General features: G+C 46.5%; 2 protein-coding genes across 2 annotated transcripts in view; both read left to right on the plus strand.

The window, feature by feature from the left end:
* LOC143956162 (uncharacterized) overlaps positions 1-14,188 on the plus strand; it is a 713,750-nt gene that overhangs the window by 201,881 nt on the left and 497,681 nt on the right. The window lies entirely within an intron of this gene.
* On the plus strand, positions 371-12,513 carry LOC143956312 (uncharacterized). The gene is made up of 6 exons (XM_077466530.1): positions 371-446; positions 6,202-6,274; positions 6,391-6,561; positions 6,949-7,046; positions 7,139-7,247; positions 10,897-12,513. The coding sequence occupies exons 2-6, from the start codon at positions 6,244-6,246 to the stop codon at positions 11,898-11,900; spliced, it is 1,413 nt and encodes a 470-aa protein (XP_077322656.1). The 5' UTR covers positions 371-446; positions 6,202-6,243; the 3' UTR covers positions 11,901-12,513.

Consider the following 14,188-nt stretch of genomic DNA (forward strand, 5'->3'; position numbering starts at 1 on the left):
GCAACCCTACCATGGAGGACCAATGCTCCCCCCAACAATGCAAGTTTTCCCAGCATGCCCTGTTGTCCGCAAGAGGGTGTCAGGCACCAAATGTGAGGAGACGGTCTTATTATAACCATAGACAACCTATGATGTATGAAATAACAAATAACACCCCCCTTAACATGACACTTTCCTCCACACTCCAATCTTTTAAGTAAGCAACACATGCTATTTGGATCACTAACGTCTGGTCTGTGCTGTCCACCAACTGTGGGCGGCTGACCACTTCCAAGATGGCCGCCGTAACGCCGGAAGTGTCCAGGGAGAGGAGGAGGCGCGGTGTAGCGCGTCCCAGAGGGAACCCGGAAGTGGAGCGACCGTGGAACGCACGGACCGGAAGTGGTCGTGGTTTCCCGGAAGTGGTGCTGGCCAGGATATGGAGTACTAAAGCAGGGGAGCTGCTGGTGAGTGTCCATCGGTGGGATGTGATAGGGCGATGTGTGTGTGGAGGGTGTTAAAGGGGAACTCTGGGGAGAACAGAAAGGACCTTCAGCTCAGTCTATATAGTCTTTACCTTCCTTTATATCACATTGCAGGCATGCTCTGCACACCAGCTGAGATCTGACATCAGGCTGACAGTGGGAGGGATTCTGGACGCCTGCACTGAGCTCTAAGTCGTGTACGCCCCTCTTCGGGTCGCTGGTGGCAGGAATAGAAGGGGGAGGGGCTCAGCTATAGACGCCCCCCTTATCTAAAGGTGACAATCCTCAGAAGTCTCTGTAGGGGGCGCCTAAGGGAGGCGACTGCAAAGACCAGATTGGACGACACCTGTAGGGCCCCACCCCCGAGGTACTGATGATGAAATCACTATGGTACTCCTCAGGGGAGGGTGACTCCCATTATCAGGGCTTGTTTGACAACCCCGATGGCGGAGTCATGACTTCAGGAAGCCAACAAGGGTTGACCACCCCCCCCCCCCCCCCCGAGATAACACATCCAGGGTGGGGACACTTTTTAAAGTGGAATGCCAGATGCGCCGCATTAAATTCATATACCGGTGTGCTTTACCTGCCAAAGGGATTGTATTTCTGTCCATCCAGCCCCAAAATTGACACCACTCTGCCACATTGCACAGCTCCGTCTGGCAGGGCAGGGGACCTGACCTTTTTCTGCTGCAGCTTAGGAACCGTGACAGCTCCTGCCCCTCCCCCAGCCCATAATTGAACAGTGAAAGGAGAAGCAGAAGACCCATGAACTAATCTCTCTGCTCTCTTCTTCTATCCACATGCTCCTTAACCCTGCAGCCCAACTGATTGGCTCCTCGTGCTGCTTCTCCCTCCCGCAGTTTGAGCTCTGCTGTACTGCAAGAGGCTGATTCCTGGTCAGGTACTTGCACAGCTTGTATGTAATGATGTATTTATGAATAAAGAGCTCTGTTTTGGATGGAGTGAAGAAGGGGGTGGGACCCTCTGTCAAGTTTTTATTGCCGTCAGCGCCCCCATTGTGGGGGGGATTTAGCCGTCGAAATGTCCTGGTCACCAGAAAAAAAAAAAAAGTGAGGGGAAATCCAAGATGTTAGGGTTGTCCCCAGAGCAGGAGGTGGGGGGATATTCTCCAATGGGGACACCTGTCTAAAAGTGGACACACTCATATCAGTATGATCCGACGGTCCTTCATTTAGTGCCTCTAAAAAGGTTACACATGGAATAGAAACCTTCTAACACAGATCTTCCATTTAATGAATTCTTCGATCATTTTTTATTTTGCCAAGGTGACCGGCTGTGGCGAAATTCTATCTGGCCAGTCGAACCTCTATCTACACTTTCCGGGGGGAACCTATCGCTATTTAGGTCCATGAATGATCGTTCTTAATAAATTGTATACATTTATAATTGGTAGATTGGAGCTCTGATCAATACTGTCGATCGATCGGCACATTTGGAACAATAAGGCGTATATGGTCACTTTAAGGCTGGTGTCAGGTGACTACAGAGACAAATTGACGGTGGTGGGATCACTAGGGGCTTCCTGTCTGTCTCTATGGAGGCACTTGAGGCTGATATCAGATGGATGGCTCTGGAGGCAAACTGCTGGCGGTGGGATCACAAGAGGCCTGCTGTCTGTCCCTATAGTATCTCTTAAGGCTGATGTCAGATGGATGACTCCAGAGACAAATCGCCGGTGGTGGGATCACCAGATGTTTCCTGTCCGTCCCTATGATATCACTTAATTATTTTTTTTCTACAGTTCCCTCTCATATATAACATTAAAGCGTTTGTTAACCCCAAAAAAAACCTATATATCCTGATTCTTGTGAAGCATGTTATACAGCACAGTGCTTGTGCTCTGTCATTTGGCCCCCTGTATCATCTGAAATACCTGGCTGATCCTGCCTGGCTATGCCCTCCCCTTTGTAAACTGACCACGGTGTATCATGGCTGCCCATCCCTGACACCGTGGTCAGTTTACGTGCCTCCGTCATCTGCAGACTGCTGTCTCTCCTCTGTCCTCCTCCCCCCTCCCTCCCTGCCTGTCAGCTCGTGACAGTACCCGTCCCCGCAACTGCTGCTACTCAAATAACTTTCACATCTTCATACCACCCCCTCTGCGTTCAAACCCTGTGTCCCCCTGTGTGAGTGATTTATAAAAAAAAAAAAAAAAAAGCCTGCTATACCTCTTTTCACAGCTCTTCTCAGCGATCACATCTCCCCTTTCCTCTTCCTCTCCCGAGTGACATCAGCTGGGGAATCTCGGCTCTGCCCGCTGCATTTGTCAGGCGGGGAGAGGAGAAAGCCAGCTCATCATGTGATCGCTGAGAAAAGCTGTGAAAGGAGGTATAGTAGGCTTTTTTTTTCATAGATCACGCACACAGAGGCAACACAGGATTAGAACACAGAGGGGATTAACAACCACTTTAAGGGAGGTGACTGCACTCTTTAAGGATGATGTTAGATGGGTGATTCCGGAGACAAATCACTGGAGGTGGGATCACCAGAGGTGTCCTGTCTGTCCCTATGATATCTCTTAAGACCAATGGCAGATGGGTGACTACAGAAACAAATTTGACAGTGGTGGGATCTCCAGAGGCTTTCTGTCTGTCCCTATGGAAGCACTTAATGATGATCTTAGATGGGGGATTCCAGAGGCAAATCACTGGTGAACGGATCACCAGATCTTCCTGTCTGTTCCTTTGGTATCTCTTAAAGTGGTTGTATACTCATTTTTTTTAACTTTTACCTACAGGAAAGCCTATAATAAGGCTTACCTGTAGGTAAAAAAAATATCTCCTAAACCTGTACGGTTTAGGAGATATTCCCCTTGTTATGCGCCACCGACTGCAGCGGCGCATGCGCACAAGGGGATTCTCGGGTGAAAGCCCGGCGGTGGCCGGACCCGGCCGGGATGAAATCTCCCGCGCGCATGCGCGGGAGTGACGATATCGTGGCTCCGGCCACTCACAGCGCCGGTGCCGCGATACCCGGAGGAAAGGCCGAGGGAGCATGTCAGCTCCCTCGGCGTGGATCGGACCAGATGTCGGGGCCTCGTTCTAAGGTAAGTATTTCATAATGAGCTAGTATGCGGTGCATACTAGCTCATTATGCCTTTTCCTTTGCAGGTAAAAAAAAAATAAAAAATCTGCGTGTTTACTCCCGCTTTAAGGCAGATTGGTGACTCCAGAGACAAATCGCTGATGGTGGTGAGATCTCTAAAGACTTCCTGCCTGTCTCTATGGAAGCACTTTAAGGATGATGTTAGATGGGTTATTCCAGAAACAAGTTGCCGGTGGTGGGATAACTAGAGGCATCCTGTCTGTCTCTATGGAAGTTCTTAAAGCGGCGGTCCACCCTAAAGTGGACCTTCCGCTCATTAGAATCCTCCCCCCCTCCGGCGCCACAATTGGCACCTTTCAGGGGGGAGGGGGTGCAGGTACCTGTACAGTACAGGTATCTACACCCACTTCCGGCGTAGATTCTGCAGAAAGGAACGCCCCTTTCCGCAGAATCCACGCCCCTTTCCGAAAGTCCCCCGCTGCCTGCTGGGAAACACACGGATCCCAGAGACAGCGGGGACCATCCTTATTGTGCAGCGCGACTCGCGCATGCACAGTAGGGAACCGGGAAATGAAGCCGAAAGGCTCCACTTCCTGATTCCCATACCCAAGATGGCGGCGGCAGCACCCGAGAGACGATCGAGAGATCGGCTTCGGGTGACGACATCGCGGGCACGCTGGGCGGGTAAGTGTCACTATTTTAAAAGTCAGCAGCTGCAGTATTTGTAGCTGCTGGCTTTTAAAAAAAAAAAAAAACGGCGGAATTCCCGGCGGACTCCCGCTTTAAGGATGCCAGGATCACAGAGCAGCCTCGATCCTCCTCTTCTTTGGTCTCCCACCGGCGAAATTCGCTTCTCCTCTTCTTTGTGTGTCTCCATAGCAAGCCGTTTGCTGTTATGTGGCTGCTTGCTGCCTAGGTGTGTATCTATTGAAGCCACGCTCCATAGACGCGCAGAGTGGGGCTTAGCCCCACCCTCCTCTTCCTCCTCCTTGCATTTGATTGACAGCAGCAGGAGCCAATGGCTTTTGGAGGCCCTGCATCAAGAGGAAGAGAGAGGAGAATAGATGCAGCCTTGCACTACCATGGATATCAACTTCCCCTTCACATATGGAAGGGGGAAGACAGAGAAATACAGTATCTGCTTAGATTTCAGCTCTAAATATAAGGACGTATCTTTATTACCTGTGAGATTCCTGATCAGTGGAGACCCAATCAATGTCTGCAGGCAGTAACTTTTCTCAATTTTTTTTCTCCAGAGCAACCCATCAAATCATTTTTGAGATGATAGGGAACTCCTACCAAAACCAACTCATTGGGGTCAGTAGGAAGAATGCCCCCCCCCCCCCCCCCTTTACAGATAGCTACATAGTATATTAGTATCATGCAACTGGCCCTGCCAAGTGGAATTCAATCCCGAAACTATGCAGGCACCCTCAGATCAGCGGTCAATCAGTCACAGCTCAAGGGACCCCCTAGCAACCTCTGGAGGAACGCTGGTTGAAGATGGTTGCTGCAGAGTCTTGCCCTGACATTTTAAAGCCTGAGCATCGGGATTAATCACTTCCCCAAGCCTATTCCGCCTCCTAAGCCTTTTCTGACACTTTTCATATACGTGGAAAAATCTTTTTTTTTTTTTTTTTATTTTTTTTTTTACCAGATAATTATAGACAGTATATATTTTCTGAAAGTAAAGGCCTGGTAGGTTGTTGCAATTTTTTGTCACATGATATTTGCAAAGCGTTTTTTCAAACGCAAGTTTTATTGGAAAAAATACACCTTAGAATGTTGAATTTGACTTTTAGTGCACCCAAACACAATATAATACCCTATTGTATGTTAAAATATAAAAGATGATGTCACACTGAGTAAATAGATACCTAATATGTCACGCTTTAAATTTGCAAGTGCCTGTGGTATGGCAACAAACTATATTACTTCAAAATCTCCTCAGGCAACACTTTATAAGCTTTTACAGGTTACAAGTTTAGAGTTATCTAGGAGATCTAGCACTAGAATTATTGCTCTCGCTCTGATGTTTACAGCAATACCTCACATGTGTGGTGCGATCGCCGTTTACATGCGCGGGACCAACGTGCGCATTTGCATGTGAGCATGGGGGGGACTCTTTACTGAGAGATCTATTAGATCCCACGTCTCTCCTCTGCCCTCAAAAGCATCTGATCAAACCAAGATTTGTTTGATCAGATGCTTCTCCAGCTGGTAGCGGCTTGTAAACAACAACCCAAAACCAAAAGTGACAAAATGCTAATCGCTTCCGGTTTCATAGACCATAGAGATAATAGGGGGACTTCTGTTTCTCCATCATCTCTATGATCAGCTGGTGGGAAAGCGGGGGAAGATGGCAGACGGGAGAGAATTACCTTTCTCCACATGTAAAGCGATCCAGCAGCTAGTTAGCCACTTGGATTGCTTTGACATCATTCAGTATCGACTGCTGGAAAAAAAAAAATACCGGAGCTATGACTGCACCTACAAACAATGACCCTGGTAGAACCACTTAAATCAGAGGATGTACGGGTACCTGTATTTGGGGCAAGTGGTTAATTCCTTCCGACCACATGCTGATCTACAGTAGAAGTAGCTGACAGCTGCAGCAGATCCAAAATGCCTGAAGGTCAATGTTTCTATATGTTCTTATTCTCTATAGGGCTGGTTTGAAGGGCACAAGGACCTCTACAAGGACGTCATAATGGAGAATCAGCTGCCCCTCACATCACCGGGTAAGAGGAGACTTTATTATAAAGGAGAGAGCAGTACGGAGGATCCATCTGGATCCCCCATCATCTGATAAACATATAGAAACAATGTATTCAGTCAGTGTGTGTGTTTCCTACAGATGGATCCAGTACTGGGAGATGTCACCGTCCTCCCCACCCCACCCTGGAACATCACAATGACTACAGTATAAAAGTAGAGGATTCCAGTGACGAGGAGGAGGAGGAGGAGGAGTGTATAAATAGTGATCAGTCATGTAATGAGGAGAAATCCCCCCCAAAGACTGGCACAGGTGAGGTATACACACTAAAGACACTGATTCTCCCAGCTGGCAGCTGAATGGGGCCATGGGATGATTCACTGGTTGCTACGACACCTGCGGCTGCTGGCTTCATAGCAACCAAAAAGCACATACAAACCCCACTCTGAGCAGTGGTGTTTCTCTGTATGCCAGCTCAGAGTTGGTCCTGATCTGCATACTGGCGGTAATTCTTTTTGAATTTGTCGCAGACATAGTGAGTCTGCCGCACATTTCCAAGCTAGTAAAAAAAAAAATGCTGGAAGGTTTTCCTGAATTAGGCACAGGCCATTTTAAAGGGACCCTACCACCAGAAAAGTGTCATAAATGCCATTTTTGAGATCCTCCAATGTATTCAGTCAGTGTGTGTGCTTCCTACAGATGGATCAAGGTACAGAAACCCACCAGAGAGAAGTCCCCATCTTTTGGATTCCCAGGATTCACCCGAGGAGGATCACAGTGTTATACAGGATGATCAGGTAGATGGGTTGAGGTTTTATTGAGCGCGGAGAAGTGGTTTTATAAGCCCTGAGGTTATAAGGTATTACATTGTGTGTTTGTTTTTGGTCAGGAGGAATTCTTTAATGTTGTTAAAATGGAAGATACAGATGAAGAGGAGACATGTGCAGGGGGTGATCTGCTGTGTAAAGAGGAGGAAGTTCCTTCAGAGATCAGTGCAGGTAAGCAATGAATATGGAAGATGTATCTCTTGGTTTGGTGTCCTCCATTCTTCTGATCTTGGCCTCGTGTATTCCAAGTGTATGCCCTTCATCTTGTTCTAAGTTTAGGCTGGTGGATTTGTTTTGAGCTTTGTTCCTGAAGTCTCTAGTCTTGTCCTAGGGTTAAATTGGTGTCTTCAATCTTGTCTGAGCTTTGTTCATGAGACCTCCTGTCTTGTCCTTGATTTACACTGGTGTCTTCAATGCCCTTCTGAGCTATGTTTTTGAAACCTACTGTTGCCCTAGATTGACACTGGTGTCTTTCGTCTTCTTCTGAGCTTTGTTCCCATGACCTCCTGTCTTGTCCTAGATTTACACTCTAGTGTCTTCCATGTTGTTTTGAGATTTGTTCCTAATATCTCCTGTCTTGTCTTAGACTTACATAGTTACATAGTAGGTGAGGTTGAAAAAAGACACAAGTCCATCAAGTCCAACCTATGTGTGTGATTATATGTCAGTATTACCTTGTATATCCCTGTATGTTGCGGTCGTTCAGGTGCTTATCTAATTGTTACTTGAAACTATCGATGCTCCCCGCTGAGACCACTGCCTGTGGAAGGGAATTCCACATCCTTGCCGTTCTTATGCCGCGTACACACGACCAAACTTTCCGGCAGACTAGGTCTGATGGGATCAGTCCGTCGGACAATCCGATCGTGCCGGCTAATCAGATCGTTTTTCAGTATAAGAATCCGACGGACCTAGTAATAGAACATGTTTCAAATCTGTCCGACAGACTCAATTCCTATCGAGAAAACCGTTCGTCTGTATGCTGGACCGACGGGAAGACCGTCGGACCTAGTCTGCCAGAACATTCGGTCGTTTGTACACGGCATTACGGTAAAGAACCCTCTACGTAGTTTAAGGTTAAACCTAATTTCTTCTCATTTTAATGAGTGGCCACGAGACTTATTAAACTCAGTTCTGCGAAAAAGTTTTATCCCTATTGTGGGGTCACCAGTACGGTATTTGTATATTGAAATCATAACACCTCTCAAGCGTCTCTTCTCCAGAGAGAATAAGTTCAGTGCTCGCAACCTTTCCTCATAACTAATATCCTCCAGACCCTTTATTAGCTTTGTTACCCTTCTTTGTACTCGCTCCATTTCCAGTACATCCTTCCCGAGGACTGGTGCCCAGAACTGGACAGCATATTCTAGGTGCGGCCAGACCAGAGTCTTGTAGAGCGGGTGAATTATTGTTTTATCTCTGGAGTTGATCCCCTTTTTAATGCCAATATTCTGTTTGCTTTGTTAGCAGAAGCTTGGCATTGCATGCCATTGCTGAGCCTATCATCTACTAGGACCCCCAGGTCCTTTTCCATCCTAGATTGAAAAGGACTTACACTGCTGTCTTCCATCTTGTTTTGAGCTTTGTTCTCAAGACCTCCTACCTTGTCTAAGCCCTTGTACACATGGTCGGACATTCCGACGGAAAATGTCCAATCGGACCATGTTGTCGGATAATCCGACCGCGTGTGAGCTCCATCGGACTATTTCTGTCGGAATATCCGACCAACAAGGTTTTAGAGCAGGGCTATAAAATTTTCTGACAACATGATCCGATTGGACTTTGTCCGATCGTGTGTAGAGAATTCCGACAAAGTGCCTTGCATGCTCAGATCAAATTCCTAGACCAAAGCTATTGGCTACTAGCCTGAACGTAGTCCCATTGTAATGAAATAACGTCATCACGTTCTGAACGATCGGATTTTCCGACAACTTTGTCCGGCCGTGTGTATGCAACAGTTTCGGACAAAATCCGTCGGACAAAATCCAACGGATTTGGCTGTCAGAATGTCCGACCGCGTGTACAAGGGCTTAGACTTACACCAGTGTCCTTCTTGTTTTGAGCTTTGTTCCTGGGACCTCCTGATTTGTTCTGGATTTTCACTGGTGTCTTCTTTCTTGTTCTTAACTTTGCTCCGAATATCTCCTTTCTTATACTGTATAAGCCTCTTGTCTTGTACTAGATTTACACTCTAGTGTCTTTCATCTTGTTTTAAGCTCTGTTCCTGAGACCTCCCATTATGTCCTAGATTTACACCGGTGTCTTCCTTCCTGAGACCTCCTGTCTTGTCTTTGGTTTACACTGTTGTCTTCCTTCTTGTTCTGAGCTTTGTTCCAGGGACCTCCTTGTCTTGACCTAGATTTACACTGGTATCCTCTATCTTGTTAGGAGCTTTGTTCCCAAGATCTCCTTTCTTATACTGTACAAGCCTCTTATCTTTCGTCCTAGATTTACACTCTAGTGTCAGTCTTTTTCCTAGATTTACAATTGTGTCTTCCAACTTGTTATAAGCTTTGCTCCTGAGACCTCCAGTCTTGTCCTAGGTTTACACCGATGTCTTTCATCTTGTGAGTTTTGTTCCTGGAGTCTCCCATGGGAAACGTTACTTAGTTCAGTAAAAGCATCTTGCTTGTTAGTGTTGTATTGTTTGTTTATTTTGTAATATAAAGTGCAATCAATGGTGTGGGACTTTACCAAAGAAATTCCCAGCTCAACTCACCAACCAGCCTGCAAACAACAAACTATTAGACAGGATAATTTGGTTGTTTGCAGGCTGATTGGTGAGTTGATCTGGGAATTTTCTTTGGTTTTGTTTGACATGCGTGCTCCTTGCTCGAAGGCCAGTTATTAAAGGTGGGGGCAGGGGCCATTTGTTCGTACTGTTGGAATATTGATGAGGGCATGCACTGGACACCTTTGCTACCATTGTTCTATATCCTGGGAGTCCAGTGCGACCCTGTGCCTTTAAGGAAGGGTGGGCTCCCTTCAGGCTTACCTGCCCCCTATCTAGTCATTATTATGCATGTGCTTCCACTGTGGAGGCTCTCAAAAATGTATAGAGGTAGGACTGGGGTGCCGTGAAACTAAACCCCTGTTTTTAACGCAAACTGTTAGACAGGATTATTTGGTTGTTTGCATGCTGGGTGGTGGGAACTTTGGTTGGTTTTGTTTGACAGAGCTAGGATTCCTGCCAAGTAGCAGATGTAATTTCCGAGAGAGGTCAGTGAGTGACTGAGCCCATCCATTGTTGAAATAATAGTAATGGTCGGACTAAATTCTCAATGCAAAAGCCATGCAACCCTCTTCTAACACATCCAGTGTGGGTTATTTTTCCTTACCATGTGAAAAAATGCGTACTAATCTAAGTTCGCCATGCAGGTCCCTTCCCAGTAAAGTTTCCCAGTGCAGGCTCTAATGCAGTGCAGCAGATGTTCCTTTACCGGCCAGGCTCCAAACATCCCCTTGTGCTGACATAATTCCTCTTCTGGATCCTGAGAGACCCTAACACCCCTTTGCTCTGACATCACTTCTCTTCTGGATCCTGAGAGAACCTAACATCCCCTTGTGCTGACATCACTCCTCTTCTGGACCTCACTGCTGGACAGCCAATAGGCGTTGTCCATGTCAGGCAAGCAGTGGCACGGACACCCGAAGAAGATGCAGCTCTAGGTGAGTAAACTGGACCGTTTAGATTAAAAGCCCAGCGATCAGGTCAAGGAGTGGGAGAATAACGAGATCAACTTTAAATATTTTTATATTGTGTCGCAATTTTATACAGTTCATATTAGTTTATGTCTTTCTTTCAATGTGTTCCTGACAGATGGACGTTATATTGAGAACCCATCTCAGGGGCTAGATAGCCGAGGAGAAAACTTTGTCACCCCAGATATCCTTCAGGGACTCCACAGCCCAGATAAAACTTCAGAGGGATTTCCTACAGCAAACACTGACTTCCTCATGCACCAGAAAACTGATGCCATCAAGAAGCCATACTCCTGTCCGCAGTGTGAAAAGTCCTACACCAAGAAATCCAACCTCATAGAACACATCAGCGCTCACAATGGCGAGAAGCTACATCCTTGTCCAGAGTGCGGGAAGTTCTTCACCCAAAAGTCGTATCTCGGGCAGCACCAGAAAATTCACACGGGTGAAAAGCCGTATTCCTGTCCGCAGTGCGGAAAGTGCTTCACTCACAAAACCAACCTGGCCGAGCATAAGAAAATTCACACGGGCGAGCGCCCTTTTTCATGCTCGGTGTGCGGAAAGTCTTTTACCCGGAAGTGTTACCTGGCCAGCCATCAGACCATGCACACAGGCCAGAAGCCTTTCTCTTGTTCCGAGTGTGGGAAATCCTACAACAAGAGATCCAATCTTCTGGAACATGTTAGAGGCCATACAGGGGAGAAACTCTTTTCCTGCGATATTTGTGGGAAAAGCTTCACGCAGAGGTCCTACCTGGGGCAACACCAGAGGATTCACACAGGGGAGAAGCCATTTATGTGTTCGGAGTGCGGCAAAAGCTTCACCCATAAACCAAACCTAGCAGAGCACATGAAGACCCACACAGGGGAGAAGCCTTATTCCTGCCCGGAATGCGGGAGGTGTTTCGCCCGCAAGTCATTCCTGGACGATCATCGGTCCATCCACAGCGGGGAGAAACCCTTTTCCTGTACAGAATGCGGGAAATGCTTCAGGAAGGAACCATCGCTTACCTTCCATCAGAGGAGCCACACTGGGGAAAAGCCTTTTTCTTGTGCACACTGCGGGAAATGCTTCACTCACAAGTCATATCTAGTGAGGCATCAGAAGACCCATCGTGATTAGATACTGTGTTACTGACCAGGATGTGGTAGATTTTGATCACAGATCCAGTCAGATTTTAAAAAATAACTATCATGGGAGGAGTGGGCGGAGTGTTTTTTTCACATGGCTATGTGCTCCAATCCAGCTGTATCTTGTTTCCGTACATCTTTTCTTCCAACCTCCATAGCCACAATCATGTGAACTTGTTTTTGATCTTTTGGTCCGTTTGCCCTTGTCTTTTAATCCAGGTGTCCATGTTTCTGCTTATTTTGTACCCCAACCATCTACTCTCTATTCCCATTCCCCATAATCTCTAGTTCTTTAATCTCTATACCCCACCAGCCCCTTCAGTCTCTATACCCCAACAGTCTACATACCACGCCAATCCTTCAGTCTCCATGCCTCACCAATTCCTTCACTTTTTATAACCCACCAGTCCTTTGGTCTCTGTATCCGACTAGTCCTTCAATCTCCATAGTCCACAAATTCTTTAGTCTACATACCCCATTAGTCCTTCTGTCTACAGCAGCCACTAATCATCCATTCTCTAATCCTTCAATCTCTATACCCCACCAATCCTTCAGTCTCTATACCCCACCAATCCTTCAGTCTCTATACCCCACCAATCCTTCAGTCTCCATACCCCACCAATCCTTCAGTCTCTATACCCCACCAATCCTTCAGTCTCTATACCCCACCAATCCTTTAATCTCTATACCCCACCAATCCTTTAATCTCTATACCCCACCAATCCTTTAATCTCTATACCCCACCAATCCTTTAATCTCTATACTCCACCAACCCTTCAATCTCTATACCCCACCAATCCTTCAGTCTCTATACCCCACCAATCCTTCAGTCTCTATACCCCACCAATCCTTCAGTCTCTATACCCCACCAATCCTTCAGTCTCTATACCCCACCAATCCTTCAGTCTCTATACCCCACCAATTCTTCAGTTTCCTTACCCCACCAATTGTTCAATCTCCATACCCCACCAATCCTTCAGTCTCTTTACCCCACAAATCCTTCAATCTCTATACCCCACCAATTCTTCAATTTCCATACCCCACCAATCCTTCAATCTCTATACCCCACCAATCCTTCAGTATCTATCCCCACAATCCTTCAGTCTCTATCCCCACCAATCCTTCAGTCTCTATCCCCACCAATCCTTCAGTCTCTATACCCCACCAATCCTTCAATCTCTATACCCCAACAATCCTTCAGTCTCTATAATAATAATAATAATAATAATAATAATAATAATAATAATAATACATTTTATTTATAACGCACTTTCCATCAAAAGATCTCAAAGTGCTACATGGTTACAATCAAAACATGCAACTAACATAAATAAAAAAAAAACAAACCCACCAATTCTTCAATTTCCATACCCCACCAATCCTTCAATCTCTATACCCCACCAATCCTTCAATCTCTATACCCCACCAATCCTTCAATCTCTATACCCCACCAATCCTTCAATCTCTATACCCCACCAATCCTTCAGTCTCTATACCCCACCAATCCTTCAGTCTCTATACCCCACCAATCCTTCAGTCTCTATACCCCACCAATCCTTCAGTCTCTATACCCCACCAATCCTTCAGTCTCTATACCCCACCAATCCTTCAGTCTCTATACCCCACCAATCCTTCAGTCTCTATACCCCACCAATCCTTCAGTCTCTATACCCCACCAATCCTTCAATCTCTATACCCCACCAATCCTTCAATCTCTATACCCCACCAATCCTTCAATCTCTATACCCCACCAATCCTTCAATCTCTATACCCCACCAATCCTTCAGTCTCTATACCCCACCAATCCTTCAATCTCTATACCCCACCAATCCTTCAGTCTCTATACCCCACCAATCCTTCAGTCTCTATACCCCACCAATCCTTCAGTCTCTATACCCCACCAATCCTTCAGTCTCTATACCCCACCAATCCTTCAGTCTCTATACCCCACCAATCCTTCAGTTTCCATAGCCCACTAATTCTCCAGTCTCTCTACCACACTAATCCTCCAGTCTCCATCTTCCATTTCCCCCATCCCAATCCTTCAGTGTTCATCCCCTCCCAACCAATCCTTTAGTCTCCATGCCCTGCCAATAGTGTCATTGTCTTAAGATCTTCACTACCTGGTGCTCTTTAAAGTCTAGGTTCACCTTTTCATAAACAAGGAAAATGTGAATGAGCTCACAGCAGCCTTTCCATTCCCACCCCCCAGCCCCACTGCACTTTTGTATTATGATCACTTTCTTCTGCCGTCCACCCCAGTTGGTGTAACAGCCCGCA

This window comes from Lithobates pipiens, unplaced genomic scaffold (genome assembly GCF_037356315.1).
Source record: "Lithobates pipiens isolate NorthernLeopardFrog02 unplaced genomic scaffold, aLitPip1_a1.2 Scaffold_35, whole genome shotgun sequence".
Classification (NCBI taxonomy): Eukaryota; Metazoa; Chordata; class Amphibia; order Anura; family Ranidae; genus Lithobates; species Lithobates pipiens.

What these genes read in the sequence shown, in the direction of transcription:
- LOC143956312 (XM_077466530.1), top strand. Translation starts at nt 6,244, where the DNA reads ATGGAGAATCAGCTGCCCCTCACATCACCGG. An exon ending in GCTGCCCCTCACATCACCGG is followed by an intron (nt 6,275 to 6,390) that starts GTAAGAGGAGAC and finishes TGTTTCCTACAG; the next exon opens with ATGGATCCAGTACTGGGAGA. An exon ending in CCCCCCAAAGACTGGCACAG is followed by an intron (nt 6,562 to 6,948) that starts GTGAGGTATACA and finishes TGCTTCCTACAG; the next exon opens with ATGGATCAAGGTACAGAAAC.